The 27,742-nt window shown below is 40.7% G+C and overlaps 1 protein-coding gene across 1 annotated transcript in view; it reads right to left on the minus strand.

Annotated features, from left to right (window-relative positions):
- Nucleotides 1-27,742, minus strand: part of LOC122429096 (FYN-binding protein 2-like) — a 121,120-nt gene that overhangs the window by 43,276 nt on the left and 50,102 nt on the right. Inside the window, exons 4-6 of the mRNA XM_043449257.1 lie at nucleotides 24,051-24,212; nucleotides 21,788-21,821; nucleotides 3,404-3,504 (exon numbers count right to left, since the gene is read on the minus strand). Coding sequence (XP_043305192.1) covers nucleotides 3,404-3,504; nucleotides 21,788-21,821; nucleotides 24,051-24,212 — 297 coding nt within the window. The remainder of the gene's footprint in view (nucleotides 1-3,403; nucleotides 3,505-21,787; nucleotides 21,822-24,050; nucleotides 24,213-27,742) is intronic.

Genomic DNA, 27,742 nt, shown 5'->3' on the forward strand with positions numbered 1-27,742 from the left:
TGATGAGTGATTTTCAATTGAACCGTGACCTTTTAGAGTATTATGTTGTGAGACTCTGGATACTATTTAAACCTTCTGTTTTAGCTAGCATGGTAGCAGGAGTGGGGAGGACTGCCTTTTTTCTGCCAGGGGTGGGTAGAAGTGTAGGTGCCCCACTTCTTGGTCTTGCTGATACCCAAGTAAGGAAGGGACTCCTCATCACTTCTGAGCAGGAGTGGGTGCTCTGGCTCCCTGCTAAGCTTCTGCTGGGAACACTCTGGCTGGGAGGGGTGGGAGTGCTTGTTATCACTCCCAACGTAGCCTCTACTGATCCCACAGGGAGAGGGCACCTTCTTGCTGAGAGAGCGTGAAAGTCTTGACTCTCCACAAGGTCTGCTCTGGTCCTATCCCAACAGGGAGAGGAAGGGACACCTTGTTATTGCTGGGTGGAGGGCTGGAGTCCATGCCCACATGTGGTCTTCACTGACCTTCACTGTAGGTGGAGTTTGTTACCCTGGCAGGGATGAAAGTCCCAGCTCCCTACTTAACCTTCTTGACCAGCAGAAGGGTTGGGGTGCATCATCACAGCCTGATGAGGGTGGATGTCCAGGCTCCCCACTCAGCCTTGGCTGGTGGCGATGGGGCCAGTTTATTATTTTCTGTAACATTTAGTTGGGATAAAGTAGTTGTTGTCTAGAGGCCTTCTGTTTTTCTAGGCTTCCCTTTTACTGGTCCTGTGGCTAGAAAGAGCAGGCCTCTGTTGGGGCTGCTTTGTCGGTGCCCAGGCATGTTTCTGGGTTGCCAGCTTCTTCAGCTCCAAGGCTGGGATATATGAAGCAAGAAGAAAACCCAGTGAACTCACCACGTATCCTTCCTTGGGTCCAGAGGTGCCTAGCTGCTCTATCTTCTTCTTTCTACCTTTTCACAATGTTCTAGTTTTCTTATGTTTGTATATAAAAATATACAATATAAATATACATATATATGTTCATTTTAAATACATAATATCCAGGGGTTTTAGTTGTACTTAGCAGGAGGACTAGGGAAAAGTATATGTGCTCTATTCTCTCGGAGCAGAGTTCTCTTGACTTTACATGTATTACCTTCTCAAACACATGGATCAGTTACACAGAGAAGATACTATCCATTTAGTAGATGAAGAAACTGAGATTTGTACAGCTTTCAAACAGTAAGCGTAAAGAGGATGAAACACATGGGGAAAAGTCAAATAACATGGACAAGTGGGGGTAAAATAGCCTATTTCCTTCCCTTTTTTTGCCTATAGGGTAACTATCTCTTGCCTCCTTAGAGAGGAGCAGCGAAAGGAGTGTGGGCTAAAACAGCATCCTTTCCATCCCAGCCTAGGGCTCTCTGGCTTCCTCGGAGAACCTCCTGGCAGGCTTCTAGCCTATCCCCCACAGGATGCCATCCTGGCTGGGGAAGCCCTCACCATCCGTGCCCGTCTCCCTCTCTCCCCGCTTCCTATCATCCTTTGCACAGTTACCTCTCAATTGCTTCAGTGGCTTATTTTCTGAGCTCTTTCTCTTTTCAGTCACAAACACTTGTCTCCTCAGCAGCACTGAGGGATGTAAAGGATTCCTTAGTGAAAGACTAAGGAGAGGCCTGGGTTAGCGGTTCCTTCATTGGGTACCCCAAATGATATCCCCAACAGACCCACCTTGAACATCTGTGGCCTGGAGAGAACACATGCAAGCCTCTGGTCCAGCTTCCTTCCTTCCAATCCTCAGCTTCACCCTACACATGAAGGACCTTGCCTATGTCATCCTCATCCTCTCCTGCCCCATCACAAACAGATCTCTCTGCAGCTTCATCTGTCCTGAGATGGAAGGACCCAGGGAAGAGACCCAAGCAGCATCTTAGAGACCCACCTGCAGGAGGGCATTCTGGGGGTCTCATGAAGTCCAGAGGGAAGCTGCAGGGGAGCATCCCCTTGGCCCTGTGAGCACTTAGCTTTGTAGGAAAACATGCAGCTGGAATGCAGTCCAAATGGGGCTCACAACCTTTCTATTCAAAGTGTAGTCTGGACCAGTGGCATCAGGGCACCTTTAGAAATGCAGACTCTCTGGCCCAACCCAGAGCAATTGACCCAGAATCTATGTTACAACAAGATGCCCAGAAAATTCATGTGAACATTAGAGTTTAAGAAGCCTTGCTTTTAAGGCAGGGGCCCAGGCACCCCAACTACGAGGCAGTACTGCCTTCTGGGTTGATGCTGACAGGAGTTCCACTTTTTACGTTAGTATTTCACAAGCCAGTTTAGAGAATCTAGAGCTTACCCAATCTAGGAGAAAGTTTTTCCAGTAATTCTTTGACCCCGTATTTCCTGGGGGGAGAATGGAAATTTCAATGGGTTCTAACTCTTACCCATGAACTTCCTAAGCATGTGTTCCCAGGCAAATTACTTCCTCTCCCAGACCCCTGGGCTTCTTGTCTGTACAATAAAGAGATTGAAGCAGGAGATCTCTAACTCTCCTTTCAGGGAAGTCAAACAGTCTTGAATGAGAAGCAGCATAAAACTGTGGGAAAAGCATGGATCTTAGAGGCAGTCTGAGCTGTTACACAGTATAGCCCTTCCACATATTACTTGTGTGACCTTATGCAACTCAGTCTCTCTAACTTTCAGTTTTCTGTCTATAAAAGTGGGTGAACACAATGGCTATATCAAAGGGCATGTGCGCAGAGGACCTTTAACAGGACTGTGGCCCACGGCACAGCTCAGTAAGTACTGGTGTTTATTCTAGCACTCATATTTATGCCTATTGTAGAGAACTGGTTGATTCTATTGATACAGGCAGAACAAAGACACAGACACCTGAAGAAATGCTATGAGTTTCTGATTCTTCACCATCTTGCCTGAGATAGTCTCTTTTTTCACGGAAAGGTCTGAGCTTTGTCAGTAATACCAGAGGCAGGAAGACCCAGCTCCGAACCAGTGGTCAGATCCATTGAATGAATCCTCAGCTCCTATTCAGGTTAAACACAAGGACCTCATTCCTCTAGTCAGCTATCTCCCTTCTCCACACACAGAGGTACCAGGGGACTTCCACACAGACACCAAGAGAAGAGAGATGAAGTTTCCATGGGAGGAGAAGGAAGAAAAGTGAATCACCATAATTTGATTTCCCCTCCCATGTATCTACAAAAGGCAAAGCGTCTAAGCAGATTGGTGAAGGAAAGAAGAAAGTAATGAGAAGGCAGCACCAGGAGCTGGGAGATACCACGGACGCACAGCTGGGTTTATTTCTATATTTAAGGGGCTAGAAGAGGGGGAGAGAAGAGAAATGTGACAGTAAAGCAGCATGGCTGTTAACTTTTAAACTCAGAGTTAGCCGGGGGAAATGCCATTTTGGACATATTTTCATACCGTACAGGGTTGCAATATTAATTGGCTTAGCACACTTACAATCGGCAATTTTTTTTGCGGTGCACAGGTTAATGGAGCTGCCGGAGTGTCTCAGATAGGAAATTGTTGCCTCATAATCATGTGGTTCTTCAAATTCAGCACTGAGAAGTGTGGAGAAAAAAAGGTTACTTAAAGCAAAACATTTTTAAAACACATTTTCAAACTCTGGGTATTTTTTTTCTTCATTAGAGAAGTAATATAAGTAAGTCTGGCCAATGTGGTGAGCTATGGCCAATACGGAAGGCACACTATCCCCACTTTCAATACAGAAAATTTCTGGATGAAATATAACAATGTAAAGAATTATATAAAGAACCCATAATTTACCTAGAAATCAGTAAGGTAAAACCCCCCAAGTGCCAGACATAGAGAGGAAATTTGCCATTAACGTGTCAGTGAGAATTGCAGCCAAGGGACTCCATGGGAAATTGGGATCAAATAAAAAAAGATCCCAGTGACTGGATGGCTGGGGATTTAAATTCAGTCTGAGCCACAGGCCTCAACTGAATGGGAAGCTGGAACTGAGCTAAAAGAATAAGGTCCAAGATCACAAAACACCATCCCATCTGGAAAACTAATTGTAATAACCATGCACTCTCCCAAGGAGCAAGCAGGAAAGCCTCCCATCTGAGGAGGGCAGTTGTAGCTCCAAGAGTCACCCAGGAGAAGGCAAAAAATCTACAGCCCAGCACCGAGGGGACGGGGTTCTAAATGCATACTACCTGTGTGTTCCTGAAACCCAAAGCCAACCTGCTGTTAGAAGCCAAATCCCCACCACCACCGCCACCACCAGCTCCCCTGTGAAGGAAACCTGAAGTCATTCTGTAAAAATGCTCCCACTCCCAATAGTGCCTATGGTTCCCCAAAGGAAGAATTCCTACTCAAAACAGGCTTATAATGGAAAATGCTAATCACACAAGAAGATGAGCCACTATAGGTAGTCAAAAGATCGAATGAAGAGCCCGTTGTTCAGAGTGAAGTAAGCCAGAAAGAGAAAAACAAATATATATTGACGCACTTATATGGAAACTAGAAAAATAGTACTGATGAAAATATTTGCAGGGAAGGAACGGAGATGCAGACATAAAGAACAGATTTGTGGACACAGCAGCGGGAGACGGTAGAATGAATTGAGAAAGTAGCATTGACATATATACATTACCACGTGTAAAACAGATAGCTAGTGAGAAAGTGAAAGTCGCTCACTCATGTCCGACCCTTTGCGACCCCAGGGACTATACAGTCCATGGAATTCTCCAGGCCAGAATACCGGAGTGGGTGGCCTTTCCCTTCTCCAGGGGGTTTTCCCAACCCAGGGACCAAACCCAGGTCCCCCACATTGCAGGCAGATTCTTTACCAGCTGAACCACAAGAGAAGCCCAAGTATACCGGAGTGGGTAGCCTACCCCTCCTCCAGCAGATCTTTTCCGATTAATTTGCCAAATTCTGACCCAGGAATCGAACCAGGGTCTCCTGCATTGCAGGTGGATTCTTTACCAACTGGGCTATCAGGCAGTAGCTACTGGAAAGCTGCTATATGATACAGGGAGCCCAGCCAGGCCCTCTGTGGTGATCAAGAGGGGTGGAAGGGAGAAGGGAGGAGGATTCACAAGGGAGGGGATATGTATAAAGAGTTATGGCTGGTTCACATTGTTTTACAGCAAGAACCAACACAACATTGTAAAGCAATTACCTCCCAATTAAAAAATAAATTAAAAAAAGCATAAAGTAGAATTAAAATGCTAAATAATAATTATTGAAGATTGTGAAACAGGGCTATGGGAATTATTCTCAGGTACCATTCAGGAGCAGGATAGAAATTTTGATTATCTTTAGACTTAGTTAACCGTGGATGTCAAAATTTGTCACCACAAAAAGAATAGAAATAGAATATTTAACTCCTTAAGTGGTAGAAGTTCAGTTCAGTTGCTCAGTCGTGTCCGACTCTTTGCAACCCCATGGACTGCAGCATGCCAGGCCTCCCTGTCCATCACCAACTCCCAGAGTTTACTCAAACTCATATCCATTGAGTTGGTGATGCCATCTAACTGTCTCATCCTCTGTCGTCCCCTTCTTATCCTGCCTTTAATCTTTCCCAGCATCAGGGTCTTTTCAAATGAGTCAGCTCTTCGCATCAGGTGGCCAAAGTATTGAAGTTTCAGCTTCAACATCAGTCCTTCCAATGAATATTCAGGGCTGATTTCATTTAGGATGGACTGGCTGGATCTCCTTGCAGTCTAGGGGACTCTCAAGAGTCTTCTCCAACACCACAGTTCAAAAGCATCAATTCTTCAGTGCTCAGCTTTCTTTATAGTCCAACTCTCACATCCATACATGACTACTGGAAAAACCATAGCCTTCACTAGACGGACCTTTGTTGGCAAAGTACTCTCTCTGCTTTTTAATATGCTGTCTAGGTTAGTCATAACTTTCCTTCCAAGGAGTAAGCGTCTTTTAATTTCATGGCTGCAATCACCATCTGCAGTGATTTTGGGGCACCCAAAAATAAAGTCTGCCACTGTTTCCATCTATTTCCACTGTTTCTCCATCTATTCGCCATGAAGTGATGGGACTGGATGCCATGATCTTAGTTTTCTGAATGTTGAGCTTTAAGCCAACTTTTTCACTCCTCTCTTTCACTTTCATCAAGAGGCTCTTTAGTTCTTCTTTACTTTCTGCCATAAGGGTGGTGTCATCTGAGGTTATTGATATTTCTCCCGGCAATCTTGATTCCAGTTTGTGCTTCATCTAGCCCAGCGTTTCTCATGATGTACTCTGCATATAAGTTAAATAAGCAGGGTGACAATACACAGCCTTGACATACTCCTTTTCCTATTTGGAACTAGTCTGTTGTTCCATGTCCAGTTCTAACTGTTGCTTCCTGACCTGCATACAGAGGCAGGTCAGGTGGTCTGGTATTCCCATCTCTTTTAGAATTTTCCAATTTGTGGTGATCCACAGAGTCAAAGGCTGTGGCATGGTCAATAAAGCAGAAATAGATGTTTTTCTGGAACTCTCTTGCTTTTTTGATGATCCAGCGGGTGTTGGCAATTTGATCTCTGGTTCCTCTGCCTTTTCTAAATCCAGCTTGAACATCTGGAAGTTCACGGTTCACGTATTGCTGAAGCCTGGCTTGGAGAAATTTGAGCATTACTTTACTCGTGTGTAAGATAAGTGCAATTATGTGGTAGTGTGAGCATTCTTTGGCATTGCCTTTCTTTGGGATTGGAATGAAAATGGACCTTTTCCAGTCCTGTGGCCACTGCTGAGTTTTCCAAATTTGCTGGCATATTGAGTGCAGCACTTTCACAGCATCATCTTTTAGGATTTTAAACAGCTCAACTGGAATTCCATTACCTCCACTAGCTTTGTTCATAGTGATGCTTCCTAAGGCCCACTTGACTTCACATCCCTGGATGTCTGGCTCTAGGTGAGTGATCACACCATCGTGATTATCTGGGTCATGAAGATCATTTTTGTACAGTTCTTCTGTGTATTCTTGCCACTTCTTCTTATTATCTTCTGCTTCTGTTAGGCCCATACCATTTCTGTCCTTTATTGTGCCCATCTTTGCATGAAATGTTCCCTTGGTATCTCTAATTTTCTTGAAGAGATCTCTAGTCTTTCCAATTCTGTTGTTTTCCTCTATTTCTAACTGGTAGAAGCAAAATACTAAATGAGAGAGCTTAAATATTAAGAAGGCAGGAAAGGAAAAAATGCACATAAGGGAGTTGCATGGTAAGTCTAAAACATAAAATAGGAAAAAGTCCAGACTGATCAAGAATCACAAAAAATGCACATAGATTAGTCTACTGTAAAGAAAATGGAGAGTATCTGACTGGATGTTGCAAAAATCTTGCTAATGCTGCTAAAAACTACCAGATAAACCAAAGCTCCCATATCAATGGAGAAAGAGTGTAAAGCAAACTTTCCAAAAGAAAGCTTAGGTAGGTCTATTAATATCAGACCACACATTAGCATGACTGATCAAGACAATGAGGGAAGGCACACGTATATACACACACACACACAAATTACAGATATAAAAGGGGACAAAACTACAGTTTGTTTCAGATTTTTAGAAATCTAAGAAAATATTAAGATCAGCTCTCTGCCAATAAATTTGAAATTTTAGGGAAATTTGGCAAATTAGTAGGGAAATATAAAATTATCACAGTGACTGAAGAACTAGAAAGACTAGTAGGCCAACAAACCATTAAAGGGCTCAAATCAATAGTACTCACACCCACCTCCACACTCAATGCATCTCTCTCCTTTTCGTCCACTATGTTTTATGAGAAAATTTTAGCGAAGTTTCAGAGGATAGAAAAAGTGAAAAACTACTTTACTCATTTTCAGAGGACAGTGTAATTTTGATATGAAAACCACAAAAAGATCAAACATTGAAATAAAAATAAAGCCTGGTTTCATGTAAGAAACTTTAACCCACACTCACTAAGTACTAAATAAATTAGTATTAAAATCAACTTAAGAATAACTAAAATTTATTCCAAGACTTCAAGGATGGCTCAACATCAGACAATCTATCACTGCAATGAATCACATTGAAACAATGAGAGGGAAAAACTCATAATTATTTTAATAGATATAAACAAAATTTCCATGTAGATAAACTCTCTCAACTAGATTAAATGCCAACAAATACCACACTTAAAAATGAAGTCTATTAAACTTTAGTTGATATCTAAACTCTATTGGGAATGCCTGAAATAGGAAAAAGTCAAATCCATAGACAATTGAACAAAAGGACATGATAGACATCACAGAAGAAAAAAATTGAATCGTTTACAAAAGTAAATTTGAAGTCTTATGGTCAACAGGGAGATGGAGTCAAGACAATGAGAATTTCATTTACATCCATCAGTTTAGCAAGAATCCCCCAACTGGAAAAGGACACCACATTTGGCAAGAACACGGAGAAACTCTTTATACTGGTTTGAGAGGACAACCATTTTGGGAGATCATTTTTCAATACTTATTATAGTAAAACTGAAGTTTCTTATTTACTATTATTTAGCAATTTCTACTTTAAGTAAATAACCTAGAGAAACTTGCTTATATTCACCTGGAAATACATGAGGATGATCACTGCAATATCATTGGAAAATGTGAAGATAAAAAACAATTTCCATGTCCCTCAGTCAGAAAATATATGAATTATGATACATTCACATGATGAAATATATATAGCATGCAATTATAAAGAATAAACTAGCTGTACATGCGTCAGCATAGATAGAATATGAAAACAGCTTTGAAAAAATTCAAGTTTCAGAAGGATAAACAAGATGCTGTTTATACAAAAATGTAAAATTCTGTACCTTTAACAGATATCTGAGTTTGTAGCTGAAGAATAAGAAATACAATGGATACACTCTAATATTCATAGTTGAAGTTGCTCTGGGAAGAAAGAAACAGGACTAGGGAGTGAAAGGAAGAGGGTTTCCTTTGATTGTGTCTACAGCAAAAAGAAAATCATTTCTTCATCCAGACTGTGGATAGGAGAGAGACAAACAAATCATCCATAATCCTTCCACTGTCACACAAGTGAGCTCTTCACATTTTGGTATCCTTCCAGTTTCCGCCCCATTCCTATAGTTACAGACAATGGAAAGGGTGGACTTCTTCCTCTGTTTCCCTACATTTATTTTATATTATAAGCATATTCCACTCAATTCGCCATCTGTGTTTGACCACTTTGGTTATTTCAGGTTTTTCTTTCATAATCTCTATAATATTTTAAAATATGTATGAACAGTTCATTTTGCTGAAGAGGAAAAAATATGAACTCTAATGCATCAATAATTTCTCCCCTCACTATTTTGTTCCCCTCTCCCTGCATAAAGTAATCGAGAGAAATGTTCTTAAATTATAGACTATGCCATGCATCTTATGCTCCAGTGACCTAACAATCTCCATGGGTCTATGGTAAATTAACTTTATTAATTAGAAACAATTTGTGGAAATGTTGAAAGAAGATATCTAATCAATTTCTTGGACTACTTTTGTCAGAAATGAATAAATATCTGACTTCAGATAATCAGAAAGAATTTCAACAGAGCATAAAAAAAAGTCATCTTCAGATGTTATCATTATAGAGAGGCAGTCCTAGGATTTATGGTAAAAGGGGAAAATGACACTGTACATGTATTTAAACTTCCCTTTCTGTCATCTGAGAATGTCTTTTATCTTTTTCCTGGTCCATTAAAACAAGATCTGAGATACACCTTGATTTAATATGACATGGGTCAATATAATGAACCTGGATTTCTGGGAAGAAATAATTCTATAATTTAAATATATCTATGTTTCAATTTCTTTGTTTCCACATTTATTAAAATATTTGTGTACAGTCTGTATCTAGGACTTTAGACATCATTGGGTGGCAACACTGAATTACTGACAGACTCGGAGCTCATGGTCAGACAGATTTGAATTTGAATCCTCTCTCTTCCAGTTTCTAGTTTTAAAAGTATTGAATAAATACCTTAAATCTTCAGCTTCCTACTCCACAAAATAGTAATAATAAAATCTACTTGAAAGGTATACTATAGATATTGAATGAAATATCTGCCCTCTGCATATAGGCATTCCACCAAAATTGTGCTACAAATTTATTATACTATTAAAATTACAGTATTTTAAAAAAGAAGTGTTGAGGTTTGCATTTTGGACCTTTTATTACTAGCATTTAGCATCAGGTTTTTATCTTTTCTGCCTTTCTTATAGAAAACCTGTAGTAATTTAAATATTACATAATAAAACATGAATGTTTCTTAATGATACCTTCAACACTATGTTCCTGGAGAAACAAGAACCCTGTAAATGCAGTGTAAATGTTAAAGATGACTTATAAAAGCAAGTATTTTCTAACTGTATTTGGACCCTTAGAAACCTATCTTCTAAACAGATTTTTGGACTCTCTGGATGAAACACAGACTTGTGACTTCCTCTCATGGTTGTTTCCACTTGCCATGTCCACCCCTGGGCCACCACTCTCCTCTGAAGAAAATAATTAAGCAACCTCTGTATCAGACTGTACATGCTAGGGAAGAAGCTCACACAGCATATTCAAACACCTATTCACTTGGTCAAACAGTGAAGTTTCCCACCACAGGATCAGCTGCTAATTGTTGAGGGTACTACATGCTGGACACTGTACCTAGATTCATCCCATCCACCTCTCACTGGTCATGTGATCTCGAGCAGTTATCTTCTCAGAGCCTTCGCTTCTTCACCGGGTCAGCAGCGGTTCAGTGGTGGAATAACTGAGTTAACATGTGGGAAGTGCCTGACAGGTACACTTCCATGCCCATCTTCTCCTATGCTACACTGCATGAGGATGAGTCAAAAAACTTTCACTGCAAGACAGTTCTGGAAAATCTAAAGAACCTGCATTAAAATAGAAAGACTGAGACTTACACAACAAAACCAGTGTGCTCTATTTTTCATCTGTTTATTAGGGATGTGGATCTAAGCTGAAAATCCAACTTATTCCATTTTTTCGATGATCCACCAGTTCTGGAAATAGGAAGAGGAGTTGTAGCTTAGCCAGCTGTTCCCCGTGACACTCTACAGGTTCCTGGTGACAAGGACAAGACCATCTGATCTCTCAATTACCTAAAGTCCCAAAGTGGAAAAGTTTCTATCTCCAATAAATACTTCTTGTAAGACTAACCTCCCCATAGGGTTTTACCCTAAGAAATTCCTGAATGAAAGAATTAATTCTTGGATCAAATGACTGGTAATTAGACTACAAACAATGGCATCCATTCTATCTAACCTGGATCTCAAAATGCATTTGTGCCAGGTTTACAAAATTGCATGGAAAAATTTTAAATATATGTTTCCTCATAAGCTACTCCAAGCTCTGTCTTCTAAATATTAGATTATAGTTAAAGATGAAGTAGTTGACCAGAATGGCTATAAGGAGAGACACACTTCTGGAAATAGAGGCTTTTAGGGTGGAATCTTCACACCTCTAGCCAGCTTTACCTGGCTGTGACCCTGCATACATAGTTGGATCCAAGTCTCTTCTTCCTTTAAGCCTCTTTCTGATGAGGATGAGATGATTGTCATTATGCTGCATTTAGCACGGTGCTTGGTACAAAGAGTTCACGACTTCCATTTACAGTAATACTTACTACCATTTCCCCCTCTACGCACATCAACCACCTGGACTTCAGCTTCTACTGCCTCCACCACCAGTTCTTACACTTCTACCATTTTTACAGAACACACACACACACCCCGCTACATATACATCTTTGTATTTGATTTTACTATCATTTTATACATGATTTTATGTATCCTATATATGTTTATGTACATATACATGTATACACATGTGTGTGTGCATGCCCAATTCCTACTCCTGCATGTTTCATAACTTTGCAGATTCTACTATGACTCTACAATAGCATCAACCACAAACAATGTCATTCAGCCCTGGACATTAGGTATTTATTTCTAATTCATGAATGGGTAACTCAACTCTCTTTACGTAAGGGCCACAAAAGTACAGTGACTAAAGGGATGGTTAATTTTATGTGTCAACTTGATTGGTCACAGAGTGTCCTGATAAATATTATTTCTAGAACTGTTTAGAGGGTGTTTCTGGATGAAGTTAGCATTTGGGTCAGTGGGTTCAGTAGAGCAGACTGCCCTCCCTAATACAAGTAGGCATCATGCAATCCATTCAGGGTCTGAACAGAAACAAAGGAGGAGGAAAGAGGAATTCACTCAATTTGTCCTGGCTCATCTGTTGATCTGGGTCATGTCAACTCATCTTCTCCTGCCCTTGGATTGGGATTTATACCATTGGCTACCCTGTTCTCAGGCTGTTGGACTTGGAATTATACCACTGGCTTTTCTGCTTATAGATGGCAGATCATGGGACTTCTTGGCCTCTCTAACTGTGTGAGCCAATTCCTCATTCTTAATAAATAATGAAATATTATATATGTAATATATGCAATCTAATATGTAATGCATAAATACATAAAATACATATCTTACTGGTTCTGTTCCTCTGAAGAACCCTGACTAATACAATGACCATGTAAATGTTATTACAGTAATCTCAGTTTTAGGAGTAATATTATTAACTTTGAAACTACTTTGTGAAACCACTGATCTCATTCATGAGGAGGGCATGTCAACAATAATAATAGCTAATAACTTTTATTCCTTTACTTTGTGCTAGGCACTGTTCCAAGTATATTTCTCAATTTATTTGATTCTCAATTGACCCTATGAAGATACTATCACTTTTTCCATGTTCAAATGAGAAAACTGAGGCACCACCTAGGTCACAGTAGTAAGCAGCAGAGCAGAGCTTAGAAGCCAGATATTTGAGTGCAGAATCTTGGGTTCCAATCACTCTGTTGTAGAATTTCTTGGAAAAATGGAAGTGCCAGCTGAGGTCAAACAGACAAGAACAGCTCCAACAGCAGTGGAAGTCATTACGGGAGGAGGTCATTGGCACACACCACAGAGAGGACCCAAGAGGACCAAACCAACTGTGAAGCAAAGCCATGATGAGAGACCATCGTGTGTGCTGAAGATGGGGAGGCACAGAAGCTCTGAGACTTCTCACTCACTAACTCACATGCCCTCATTCCCTCTTTGACCAAACTCTATTCATGCTAATGTTATATATGTTCTCCCCTTGAATCCTCTCAGTAGCATGACAAGGCATTTTGCACATGTAGAAACTGAGGCCTGCAGAGCTTCAGTAACTCACTCAAGACAGTACCACTGTGGGTCAGGAAAACAGGCCTTCTAATTCCTAGTCCATTGCTTTTTTCCTTGGAACTACAGGAACAAGGAAAACTGAGAAATGAAAATGTTGAAGCCCAGAGTGATAGTGAAGGTCATGGAGCTTAAAAGTGGGTTTTAGATGATATTTTTCATAATTTGGTTAGGTTGATCCAATGGTTTTACAGATCAATTTTTCTATATAGCAGTCATTATATGGGGAACATGTGACAAGGCAGTTACTATATTTCTCTATGCCTGATATTATCACTTATAAGAATAGTATTACTTAACCTTAATAGTATTACTTAAAAGAATCAATGAAATCACTGATGAACTTAGGAATGACTCTTTAAACGCACCCTGACTTCTACTAATGCAACCACTAAGCAATTTCTCAATAATCCAGTGGCAACTTTCGCCACATGAATAAAAGATAACCCCAAGTCCTCATTTTTATTATTAAGGTCAAGCTTTAAAATACCTGCATTTCAATTTTCAGGGTGTCTGCTTTGAGGTGGGATATCATATCTGAGAGCATTTGTTTTAAGAAGTGAAAGGCAGGGTCATCCTCTGAGCTACTGGCAGGCTTTCCTAGGAAACAGACCTCCTGAAGCCAGCCACTGCCTGCAGCCCTAGACCTTGTTACAGACAAACCCTGCTACTCCAAACACATGACAAATCGCTGCCATTTATCAAGTGTTTACAACATTGCTGGGAACTTTGTGGAATTATAGATACATATCTTGATCCTCACAGCAACCCAAAAAGGTAGGATTTATTGATTTCTCCATTTTCCCATGTGAGGAAATTGGAGGCCCAGAGATATTAAATAACTCTTCTAAGATCACACAGCTAGTGTGGAGCTCAAAATATAAACCTAAGGCTATCTGACCGCAAAGTCTATGCTCTTAACTCCTTAGAACACATTCCGTCGATCTTCTTATTTTCAAGTATTGCTGTGTTGTTCAATGTAAACAAACCTCAAAGTTATGCAGCTGGTAAGAAAGAAGTATTTGATTCTCTCCCCGCTTTCAAAGAATTTATAATTCAGACAGGGAGCTGAACTACACCCAAGAATCTAGAAAATAACAAAAACACACTGTAAATAATTGAGTCTCAAGCTAAGAACCATCTAAGTCCATTATATTATTCAGCCAGTACTGGCTGAACTATTATTGCATGCTACACAGACTGCCATTGTACATTCTAATTATGACAAGTTACTGTGGCTCCTCGGCACACCAGGATGCTTCTTGCCTCTGTGCTTTTGTATGTGTGGTTCCTCTGCTCGTAATAACCTTACCTCCAATGTCCTTTCCACAAACTTTCACTTATTCTTTTTTTTTTTTCCAGCTTGGTAATTTTCTTTTATTATGACGACTAACAAGTGGGTAGGTCTTTTTTTACATTACTTTTTTTATTGGAGTGTAGTTGCTTTACAATGCTGTGTTAGTTTCTACTGTATAGCAAAATGAATCAGCTACACATGCACATGTACCCTCTCTTTTTTGGGTTTCTTTCCCATTTAGGTTACCACAGAGTATCAAGTAGCATTCTCTCTACTAAACAGTAGCTCTTACTTATTCTTTAAGACACTAATTAAGTATCATTTTTCTCTGGTCCTTCAACCGTCTATTCTCCACACAGCAGCCAGGACGATCTTTTAAAAAGATAGCTTAGACCTTGTCACAATCTGGCTTATGCTACTTAATTTAAAAACAACAAAACAATGTTAATTCACGTTGATGAATGGCAAAAATCATCACAATATCATAAAGTAACTATCTTCTAATTAAACAAAAAATAACAACAAAACCATTGAATGCCTCACCTGTATGATCTCAGCCCTAGCAACCTCTCCAAACTCCTTCCTACGACCCTCTTCCTCCCTCATTACACTCTAACCACACTGGCCTCCTCTCTGTTTTACAAGGATGCTATCCACTCTCCTACATCAAGGACTTTGCACATGCTGTTCCTGCTTCCTGGAATGTTTCTGTATGGCCATCTGCCTCTCAACCACTAGGCCTCACCTTAGAAGTGTGGCCATGTCAAGTTATTTAGCCTGAGACTCTAGTTTTCTCATTTATAAAATCTATAATAGTTGTATCTACCTCTTAAAGATTGTCACAAATGAAATCATTCACACACTTAGAACGGACACTATGTCAGCATTGACTGCTATTTCTAATACTGTCATTGTTTCATTGTTGTCACAATGGCTCCCTAGGCTATCTGCCTGTTTCTACCTGCTTCTCCACTATATGTTATTTATACAGCATCCAGACTGATCTTCCCCAGGTAACTGTCAGCTCACTACCTGGCTTCCCAATGCATTTAGAGCAAAACCCAGACTCAGTCCATGGCTTCTAAGAATCACCTCCGCCACTGTCCTAGCACACTGTTTTAGCTCTACTCCTTGCCTTTTTGGTTCTTGAAACTCATCAGGGTGGTTCTTCCTTGAGAATGCACCCCAGTTGTCTCTCCCTTGGAACATCTTCTAGACCCTCCATGACAGGGTCCTCATCATTGAGGTCTCAGCCCAAATGTCACCGCCTCAGGAAGGCTTTTCCTGATGGTCCTCCACCTCCTTGGTTTCATTTCCAATCCCATTTTATTATCCTAATATGCTTTAATTTTTTTCTTTATAAAAGTAGACTCACAGATACAGAAAACAAACTAGTGGTTACCAGTTGTAGGGGAAGGGTCGATATATAGGTGGGGAAGAAGGAGGTACAAACTATTGGATGTAAGGTAGGCTACAATGATATACTATACAACAGAGGGAATATAGCCAATATTTGTAGTAGCTGTAAGTGGAGTGTAACCTTTAAAACTTACATATATATATTCTTCCTCATAGCATTTACCACTGTTCAAAAACTACAGTCGTATCTTATTTAACCACCGTGTCATTTCTCTGTTATCATTATTTTACTTGAGTGCCTTAGGAAAGGCATTCATTCCCTGGGATCTATTCTTCCTAGTCATAACATAGGCCCTAGACACGATCACATAATCTGCTCAACCCTAGAAGACACCTGTATTCCCCACTCTGTGAAGGGTAGAAATACCAAAACACAAACACAAAAGTATGTTCCAAAGTACTAGGTTGAAGGAGGCCATCCAGACATTGAAAACAGGCTTATATTATCTTTTAAAGACTATTGTCAAAATGCAAATCAAAATTAAATGTTTGGGAGAGAATATGGTGGACTCCTAAGATCTACCCACAGACCCTCACATGAGAGAAACATTGTACTGTCTGAATCTATTCTCCTGAAATAAAGAGCTTCTCTCTGCGTTAGTGTCTAAATCAGAGATTTCCTGACTCAGGACTATCCTCTGACTCTTCTTAATAGGAAAAAACCCATAGTTATAGCTAATGAATAAGATATTAGCCAACAGTCAACTCTGCTAAGTACTGACATAGACCCAGGGCTGATTGCTGCCCTGGGACTAACCTGCTTTGCTCACACACACAAATAGAAGCTGCTTATTCAAGAGGCATGCCAGCTAGCTTGGTTTGTGTGAAAGAGTGATGACAAAGGATAAACTCCAAAGAGTCATTTCATTAATGTGATATTAATATTCTAGAGAGAAGAAGAAAGGGAGAGGCCAAGGGCTGAAGAAACTAAGACTCATTGATCATCTTCTGTGTACTCCCGAGCTTTATATAATCTATATCATTTAGTCTTTGTGACAATCAATGAAGTAAATATTACTATGTTCACTTTAGAGATGTGCATATCAAAGCTCTGAGCTGTTCAATGACTTGTATTAGAGGCGGGGTTGAACCCGTGCTAATTCGACCCTGGGCCTGTGCTTGCTCCATTACACAATGCCGCTTATATGTAATACACAGTATAAAGGGGCTTAGAAGTAAAAATGGCTATTGTAAATGCACTGAGTTCCTAAAAAGAGGATTACAAAATATATCCACAGAGATACAGCAAAAACACAGACCCCTGTTTTGTGAATAGTGGTTAAAAACAATGAGAGTTTGAGATTAGGGAAGAACGTAGTCCTTAGATATTTTTAAAAACATCATGTAAAGAAAAAAATAAAGGGACTTCCCTGCTGATTCAGTGGTTAAGAATAACTATAGTTATAGTTAGCTATAACTAATCCTCATTAGCTATAATTATGGGTTTTTTCTTATTAAGAACAGTCAGAGGATAGTCCTGAGTCAGGGGATCTCTGATTCAGGCACTAAAACCGAGAGAAGCTCTTTATTTCAGGGGATGCAGGTTCAATACCTGGTCAGGGAACAAAGGTCCCACATGCCTCTGAGCAACTAAGCCCTCGCACCAAAACTAGAAGGTCATCCACTGAAACGAAAGATCTGCATGATGCAATGAAGATCCCATCTGCCGCAACTTAAGACCCAATGTGGCCAAATAGATAAATATTTTTTTTAAAAGAAAGGAGTAGAGACGACATCCATTGTATCAATCATAGATCTGGGATGGATGGTTGAGTGTGTAGAATAAGGAAGTCATTTCTTTTCCAGCCCAACTTCAAGGACTTTCGAATAAACAAACAAATGTGTGTGTGGGCACATTAAGACATTTTTTATACACTGCTGTATTCTCAATGTATTCTCAATATAAGAGGACTTGGCATATGGTAGATGCTCAACAAATATGTGTTAAATGAAGAAAATCTGCCCCCCAAAAGAAAAACACTGAAATTTCCATGCAATAAGCTCCCCATCAAAGGATTTTTGAAGAGAATAAGGTTCTGAACATGAATCCCTGCCCTTGGTGAGAGGTTATATAACAGCTAAGCAAACTTCACTGAACACTCTCTAGACACTTGGTAAGGCACTAAACACTTTACAACTATTATTTCATTTAACCCATGCCACAACTGCATGTGTTAGGAACTATTGATATCCCATTTTACATAAGTAAAACAGAGTTTTTCAGAAGTTGAAACATTTGTCCAAGACTACATAAATGTTAAGTGGCAAGACTGAGATTAAAAGCTCAGATTTTTGTTGATATTATGCTATATGGCCTGTTGCATCAATAATTGCCAGGTCCCCTTCCAGTAATGAGATCTGACATACTCTATTTCTAATCTAATATCTTTATTGATAATTAATACCATGAACATGGAAGATGTTTTTCCCAAACAAGCAGCAGTTTCCACGGAAGTTGTATCTAAGAATGCTCAGCATCATGGCATTTACTTGTTCAAAGTAATTTCTTAGCATTACAAGATAAAATTCAAAACCCTTAGCATGGCACTTAATGTATTTCAGAATTCAATGTCATGTCTTACTTTTCCACATCAGCAACCTTCTTCTCTACCACCTTGCTTTCAATCATGTTCTAGCTCTATAGTGAATATCCATTGGTCTGTCCTTCAGTCTGTCCAGCCATCCATTCTTCCATCTACCTACTATAAGTCAAGAATGTTATTATTTCTGGGAATAATACTCTACCCTCACCTACCTTAGAAAGTGAAAGTGCTAGCAGCTCAGTCATGTCTGACTCTTTGCCACCCCATGGACTATATATAGCCTGCCGGGCTTCTCTGTCCATGGAATTCTTCAGGCAAGAACACTGGAGTGGGTAGCCATTCCCTTTTCCAGGGGATCTTCCTGACCCAGGAGTCAAACCCAGGTCTCCTGCATTGCAGGCAGGTTCTTTACAGTCTGAGTTACAGAGTCTCACAAAAGGGAACAAATAAGTAAGCCTATGTGATCCTGACCTATCATCACAGGATACGTTTCAAGTTCTTTTTACTTCCATGAAGCCACACCTAAGTATTCTGGTCCTTCTTCATCTCTTGCCTTTCACTCTCACGACACGATGGCCCATATCATCACTGAGGTATAGCGAGTCTCATTTTAGATGAGATTAAGTTTTAAAGTCAAAGGAAACTGTTTAAAGTCAAACTGAAACTGTGCTTGTAAATCCCTTAGCAAGAAGGTGTCACTCCAGAGACTGACTACAGTTTCCCAATACTTGCCTATCACAGTAAGTTTGCCCCACCGCCCCGCATGTTGGAAGAGGATGGTTAAAATGCCAGAGAAGAAGTCAGCTTAGTTCAGAGCCAAGCTGTAGAGAAAATGCATATCAAGCTGAACACTACTATACAGCACACTCATGATCACACTGAGATGCTCACAGCATTCAAGGCAGGAGGGAAGCAAGACTGACTGAGAGCCCAGCAGAAGTCCACTGTCCCCTCAAACTGCGACAATGGGGCCCGTGTTCATAGAGTACATAGTACAGATCATCTCCTGGGCTGTCTAATCCTTTCTCTCTTTCACACAAATGCACATACAAGGCAGCTGACTTACCCTGTGTCATCACTGAACTCTTTCAAATAGGCAATTGAACTAGGGGTTCCTAAAGCACATGAATTTTACCTAGCTCCATGCAGTTTGTTCCTTGTTGAACCAGACCATCTCATCCAATCCTTGGTGTACAGAATCCTCCATTACTTGGTTCCTATCTCCCTCTAACAACACATTTCTTCCCATTCCTTACTATACTTTCTATACTCTAACTCAACTAGTTCAGTTTCCAAAAGAAGACATGATATGCCACACTTTCTGGTTCTGCTTATGATGTCTTTTCCTGTGTTTTCTGACAGATGTTTATCCTTAATACTTATTTCAAATGCTGCATCTTCACTGTTCGGTTGATTGAATTAGTGCCTCTATTCCTCATCCCTTCCTGGATCCCTGCCCAATACCATGTAAACTGTCACTGTTCTACTCTAACTCGGTATTTGCAAAATCGCCTGGATAGTCTGCAACGTATGAGCCAGTCAGTTGAGTCTAGCCCACATCAACTGAACCCGTACTCACTGTGCATACTATTGATGTTATATTGTTATTATGTAGTATTACTGTAGTAATAGCTAACTGATATGTTTTCTACAAAAACTTCCCAAAGAAAAGTGCTCTCCACATTTTTGCAACCTCTGAAACTTATAACTTTCTCTATTATAAAATGTAATACATTCTACTATTATAAACATTTAATGAGTGAATAGGTAGTATGATAATTTTTAGGTTTAGTTTTCCTTCTAAGACTGACCTTCTTGAGAACAGGAGCATCTTTGTGAAGGAATTAAGGTGATACACTTAAAACAGTTTGGGCATATCTATTAGTACAGTTATTATGGAATACTGCATGGTGGTTCCTCAAAAAATTAAAAATTGAAGTGCCATATGACCCAGAAATCCTATTCCTCAGTATACACCCAAAGGAAACGAAAACAGGATCTCAGACACCTGCACTCCTATGTAGACTGCAGTATTACTCACAATGGCCAAGATATGGAAACAACCTAAACGGCTATCAACAGATGAATGGGTAAAGAAGGTGTGAGATATATAATATATATATAATGTATATGTGTATATAGTAGATATATATGTATGTAAATGTGATAGATAACAAATGTTAAAGATATATGAATATAATATAAATGTGACAATGTATATATACAAAGATATATATATATATATACACATATATGTGGACTATTATTCAGCCTTGAAAAAGAAGGTCATCTTGCCATTTGCAACATGGATGAACCTCAAGGGCATTATGCTAAATAAGTCAGAGAAAAGACAACTACTATGTAATATCACTTATATGTGGAATCTTAAAAGAATAAAATAACTGAACTTGTAAAAGCAGAAAGTAGAATGGCGGTTACCAGAGACTGAGGCGTGGGAAAACTAGAGATGTTAAGAGTACAAACTTGCAACATAAATTCTGGAGACTCAATGCACAACATAGGGACTATAGTAAAAGAAAAAATGCTGTATTATAAACTTGAACTTGCTGAGAGACTAGAATTTTAACTGTTTTCAAAAGAAATGATAATTATGTAAGGTAATAAAGGTCTTAGCAAGTGTAAGTTAATGCTACCACAGTAACAATATTGTGAAATATGTGTACTGAACCAACATATTGTGCATTTCGAACTTACACAGTTGTACATATACATTATATCTCAGCTTAAAAAAAATAGTTTGGGAACACGTGGGTTAGAATTGTGGTTCTGCAAGTGGCAAATTTTCTGAGCCCAAGTATCTCTAGCTATAAAATGAAAACAGAGCCAGCAACTTTGCAGCCTTCTTGAGAAGAGGACATGAGAACCCCGGTATAAAGTGGTCAGCTCAACGCATGACACATCAGAGGGCACGATACATAGACTGACACTTCCATGGCAAAAGTATTACAATGAGTGCACCAAAGCCAGAAAGTCCTTTGTCCCATTACTGATTCCTAATATCATACTAGCTGCCCACAGCACTCTGTAGCCTCTAATCCGATTTGTTACTAGGAGGCTGATGTTTCAATTTACTGAACCCAACTGTACCGTAAATAAAAGGACCTCAGAGACCCATCTTTGCAACTTAACATCAGCATGATTGTTAAATGCAGTTTATTTAATCTCTCATTTAATTGAAAGCTGCAATCGCTTGCAGTTTGTTATCTCCTCTTCCCCCAACTCTTCTAAGAAATACAGACACCTGGCCTGTGCTTATTGCCTGCTTTGGGGCAGGCTAAGCAACCCCACTGATGGGCTGCACTGCTGCACAATTAAGAAATGGGCACTCACCTCGCTGGAGGCAGGTAGCCGCCTTCTGCAGCTTCTGCAAGAGCAAGAGGCAGGGCGAAAAAAAGACATGTTAGTAGCAGTCTGTTTAAGTGAACTATTTGCACAATGACCTGACCCCTTCCCACCACCAGAGAAAATATAGAGAGGCAGTGTACCTGTGCCCCAACCCGCCCTACCCCAGCACCCAGGGACTGTCAGGGACTGCATGCAGCATTCACACACACTTTATGGTGCTTATTTATGACTGCAGTCTCTTTACATTAGACTTTGACTTCCTTGGGCCCTGAAACTCCTGTGGGATTTATCTCTTAATTTCTTGTTTCTTTAATTTTTTTTTTAAATTAAACTTTCCACTTTGAGACAATTGTAGGTTTACATGCAGTAGTAAGAAATAACACAGAGGGACCCCATATACTCTTTACCCAGTTTGCTCAATGGTATGAGACCTAGGTTGATGTTCTTGTTTCCCCTTTGCCCTGCGGATGTCCACTATCTCTAACAGCACTTCTAACTAATCTCGTTTCTATCACAGAGTCTAGCAAAGAAGAGTGCAGCTGCTCGACGCATGCTTGAGGTAATGGTAAGAGTGCCTTTACTGAGCGCTTACTGTTGTGCTGGCCACTGTTCAGTCTTCCCAGGCCTCTTCTCATTTCTCCTTACAACCATCCTACGAGAGGAGTCTTACTATCATCCCCATTTTACAGATAAGGACAATGAAGCTCAGTGGGTCCCATGACCAAACCTAAATAGCCAGTGATGGGGGAGCTGGGATTTAATAAAATTTAATAAAATGGGGAGCCCATTTTATTCCCCAAAACTTAGTCCTCTGTTCTCTGACTTTTTTCTCTTTCAGAGAGATGGTTTGAGGCCTGAATTATTTAATGTTTATAAAAATCAAACTTCACCCTCTTTGATATGGAGATAGCCATATTATCAAAGTATACTTAGAAGAGCTCGATTTCTCATTACAGAATTTCCTTTTAGGATATGACTTAATGTAACTTTTAACAGTGGTTCTCAAAGCATGGCCCCCAGACCAGCAACATCAGTGTCTCCCAGTGAATTTGTTAAAAGCGTAAATTCTCAAATGCTCCAAACCCAGACCAGACTTCCCCAATGGCTTAGTGGGTAAAGAAGCCACCTGGAATGCAGGAGACAAAGGAGATGCAGGTTTGATCCCTGGGTCGGGAAGATCCCCTGGAAGAGGAAATGGCAGCCCACTCCAATATTCTTGCCAGAGAAATCCCATGGACAGAGTCTGACAGGCTACAGTCCACAGAGTTGCAGAGCCGAACATGACTGAGCGACTAAGCAGAAATCCAGACCAACTGACTCAGAACTCTGGGTTCGGACCCAGAAAGCTATATTCTAACAAGTCCTCCAGTTGATTCTGATGCATGCCAATGTTTGAGAACCACTGAGTTAAAGAAATTTCACCCTGAGGTAGCCCACAGCAGTCAAATGAGCAATCAGCAAGCTAAGAAGAAACGAATGAAGAATTAGCTCTTTTACTGGTTAGCACGTTCACTGGTGCACGTGGCCACAGTAAGAAAAATGCTAGCACAGCACCACACATCACCCCAAAGTGTATGTTCGCCTCGTGTTTCGTTAGAGCAGATGTAAGCTAAGGTGTTTACAGTGTCAGTGGGATCAGGCTACGGTGGGGGATGGGGGTGAGAAGGTTCCCTTACATAGCAGAGGAAAACACAGAAGAGCACAGAAAGAAGGCTGCCCACCAAGGATGCTGCAGTTTATGGAACGGAGGATAGTGGGGGCAGGGGTGGGGGCCCTTCAATTCATTCCTGAACACCAATCACAGTGGCCCAGGAGACTCCCATCATGATCCCAGGTCAAGTTCACACTGAGTTTCCTCTCTCCACTCCCTCCCCCTCTCCTACTCCTCTTGGTTGTGTTGACAACACAGGCTTTGTAGGAAAACAAAGACTCCCTGCCTCCCTCTTCAGCTACTTTTCTTTTTCTTCCTCTTGGACAGATTCCCAGTGATCAAACGCAAAGCTCTCAGGGGAAGCAGGCTGGCCCAGGAGCGATAAGGGGCCAATTCCCACAGATTTGTCATTTCACGGGCAAGCTGCCACAGCCTCTATTTGAGAATAAGCAGTGATGGATGTCCAGCCCCACAGAAAAGCAGTTTGGCACCATCCCCTGGGAGTTGATGCAGCGGGGGGAGGTGACGGGGAGATGGGGGCACGGGAGCCATGACTCCCCTTGGGGGGCTGTGCACAGGCCCTGTGTGTTTTCTTACCTTCCCCATCGGGCTTGGAAAGAGCAGCTGCCTGCCTCTGGAAGGCCTGGAGGGTCACAACTGGGGGCCTTGGCGGCTTTGGGGGAGGAGGACCCAGGGACTCGATGGAAGGCAGTGGCTTGATATTGGGAAGTTGTGGATGCCTGACATCTGACTGTTCCTCTGGGGACAAAGAGTCCAAAATATAGGTTATTGTTTCCATCTCATGGTTGGCCTCAGTCTCACTCCCCTCCCACCTATTCTCCACCCAGTAGCCAGAGTGTCCTGATCAACATGTGAACCCAAGCTTGCCACCATCCCAGCTGCCCAGAGGATGAAGCTCGATCTCCTCAGCTGTTGTCCACTCGCTCCATCCTCTGGTGTTAAAACACCACACAGCCTCAGTCTACACTTTTTTTTCTTACCACATTTTACCATCCTGCTTCCCCAATCTTCAGTCCCAACATCTTTCGCTCACACCACCGGCTTCTCAGTTTTCCAGATTTCATAAATGTTTTTTGCAGTTTTTTTTTCTCCTTTTTAATTTTATTTTTATTCTATTTTTAATTCACTTTTTTATTTGAAGTATAGTTATTTTACAAAGTTTTATGGCATAGTGAGTCATACATTTGTGTGTGCGTGTATATGTATATAAAGTTGTGTTCATTTCAGGTACACAGCAAAATGATTCAGTTTTTATATGTATATAAGATCCTTTTCTGATTCCTTTTTAGGTTATTACAAGTCCAGATTTGATTTCAAAAGCTTTAAATAGCTCTCAAATATCCAAGATTTTGTTCATGCCACCTGATGCGAAGAGCTGACCCATTTGAAAAGACCCTGATGCTGGGAAAGATTGAGGGCAGGAGGAGAAGGGGATGACAGAGGATGAGATGGTTGGATGGCATCACCGATTCAATGGACATGGGTTTGGGTGGACTTCGGGAGTTGTCACGTGATGGACAGGGAAGCCTGGCATGCTGTGATTCATGGGGTCGCAAAGAGTTGGACACGACTGAGCGACTTCAACTGAACTGTTCATGCCATTCTTGTTCTGGTATGCTGTTCCCTTACTCCTTCCTTGGTGAACTTTGACTCATTCTTTAAGACCCTTCTCCAATGATACCTGTCCAGATTTCTATCAGAAAACCAGCTCATAATCAACCACTCTTTGTTCAGTATCACCTAGCACACTGTTACCACCTCTCCATCAGTGTTGTGACATATGAGCAGGGCTGGTCTATCTTCCCACTGAATGTAGGTTCCTAGAGGGAAGGGACTAGGCCCTAGTGATCTCCTGTCAGTGCCAAGCACAGGACCAGCATCAGCAGAAATGCACAGTGACAGTGGACAGATGGACAATGACAATGACTGTTTCCTGAAAGCATTCTTCAAGCGCTCATGATGGGCAAATAATATGGGGGACATGAAGAGGAGTAACAACTGGTCTCTTGATTTCCAGGACTCCAACATCTAGAACAGGTTTCAAGGCTGGCTTTGTGGTACCTGGGCACCTGTGGATTCTATATCCTGTAATTTTCCAGGATAGTCCCAATTTTATGTATTTTATTCTTCTGCACTGATGAGCCAACCAACAGAAATTCCAACATTATATATAAATATTGCATATGTTTTTTACACTGAAAACAGCACAAAATCTTATATTATTCAAGTGCCTTGACTTTTGGTTGACATAATACAGTGGCTGGCCACATGGTAAAACTAGAGAAAGTTGGCTAGTGTTTTACAAAAACATGAGTGCAACCTCCTCAAAGCCCTGCTATCCTCTGCAGTCGAAGAGGGCGGGGGTGTGTCTTTCTAGCCCTACTAGCAAGGGTTACATAGTTAGGGCCAAAGTTCCTTTCTTTTAAGACTTGAATTATAAGCTTCGAAGTCAGAGATTTTAGTCTTTATCAAATAATAGAGAAGACAGTAAAAGTGAAAGATCAGTTACTTACTAACTGGGCTCCTAATTTTTATCAGGCACTGTGCCAAGCAATTTACACGGGTTATCCCATTTGATCCTCCCAACAGCTCTGTCAGGTAGGTTATCTAGACCTTTCTTTCCTCCCATCTCTCCTTGCTCCCCTTCATCCTTTCTTCCTCCCTATCCCTTCATCAACAATTATTTACTATATTCCAAGCATTGTTCCAGGGGCTGGAACTAGAGTTAAGGATAAGACAAGATAGAGTTCTGCCCTCAAGAATTTTCATTCCAATAGGAGGAGGCTGATGATAAACATTCAAACAAATAAACAGATAAGAAAACCATAATAGGGCAGTGATGGGGAACAAATAAGGATTTGGGGATTAACATGTACGCATTACTATACATAAAATAGATAACCAACAAGGACCTACTGAAAAGCACAGGGAATTAAACTCAGTATCTTGTATTAACCTATATAGGAAAAGAACCTAAAAGAGAATAGAAGCATATATATACATATATATGTATAACTGAATCATTTGCTGTACATCTGAAACTAACACAACATTGTAAATCAACTATGCTTCAATTTTTAAAAAGTAGAAAAAGAAAATCACAGCAATCTATTAATTCTATAAAGGAAATAAAACAGGATGATATGAAAGAATGTGAATTCTTGGTGGTGAGGTAATGGACTTTAGATAGAGATCTTTGGCTAGGGAAGGCTTATCTGGGAAAGTGTCATTTGAACTTAGACCTGAAGGTAACAAAGGAAAGATCGAAGCTAAGTATTGTATAGGAAGAGGGAACAGAAATCCTAAGGTCCTGAGTCGTAGTGAAGTCTGTTCACAAAACAGCAAGGAAATCCAGGATGTTGTCTATAGGCTAGTGAGCCTGGGAAAGACAGCAGGAAGTAAGTCAGAGACATAAGCAGGGACCAAAAGAAGCAGAGCCATGAAGTCAGTAGTAAGTAGTTTAAATGCTATTCTGAGTGAAAGAGAAACCAAATAGGATTGTAAGCAAGAGAGCCAGCCAGCCAGCCAGCCATTTATTTAAAAAAAATACTTTCCTGAGAACTCATTGAAACTGGCCTTGTTCTTTTAGGTTCTGGGGATACAATGGTAAAGAAGACAGTTTTTATTCTCACTTCACTTATACTTTACTGAGATAAACAAATACATAACAAACTAGATAGGGGTAAGTGAGAGAACACGAAAGCAATGTAAGAAAAAGACTGCTGGAGGTGGGTGGCTATTTCAGATAGAGTGATCCACAAGGTCCACACACAGCAGGAGGTACTGAGCAGAGACCTTGATAAAATGAAGGAGTGAGATGTCAAAGTCCTACAGGAAAAGTGTTCCAGACAGAGAGAGCAGCAAGCACTAAGGCTCTGGGGTGGAACTAGCTTGGTATATCCAAGAAATAGAAAGAAGGTCAATGTGGTGAGAGAGGAGAGAGTAGGAGATGTCGGCAAGGAGCAAACTGTATGAGCCACAGTAAGACAGCTAAAGCTGAAATGAGCAGGGGAGTGATATGACTGGGTTAATGCTTTAGAGCATCACTGTACCTGCGAGGAGGAGCATAGAATACAAGAGGGCAAGGCTGTGAAAGCAGGGGGACCAGCTGGACCTTGCAGTGGTCCAAGCAAAGGATGGTCCATAGTGGTGTAGACTTGAGCAGAAGGCGGAAATGGAAGCAAGTCAGGAGATTCCGAATGTATTTTGGTGACGGAGCCAAGAACTTGCTGCAAACAATGATTAATTATAAACAAAGAGGCAGGGAG

This window comes from Cervus canadensis, chromosome 2, assembly GCF_019320065.1.
Source record: "Cervus canadensis isolate Bull #8, Minnesota chromosome 2, ASM1932006v1, whole genome shotgun sequence".
NCBI lineage: Eukaryota > Metazoa > Chordata > Mammalia > Artiodactyla > Cervidae > Cervus > Cervus canadensis.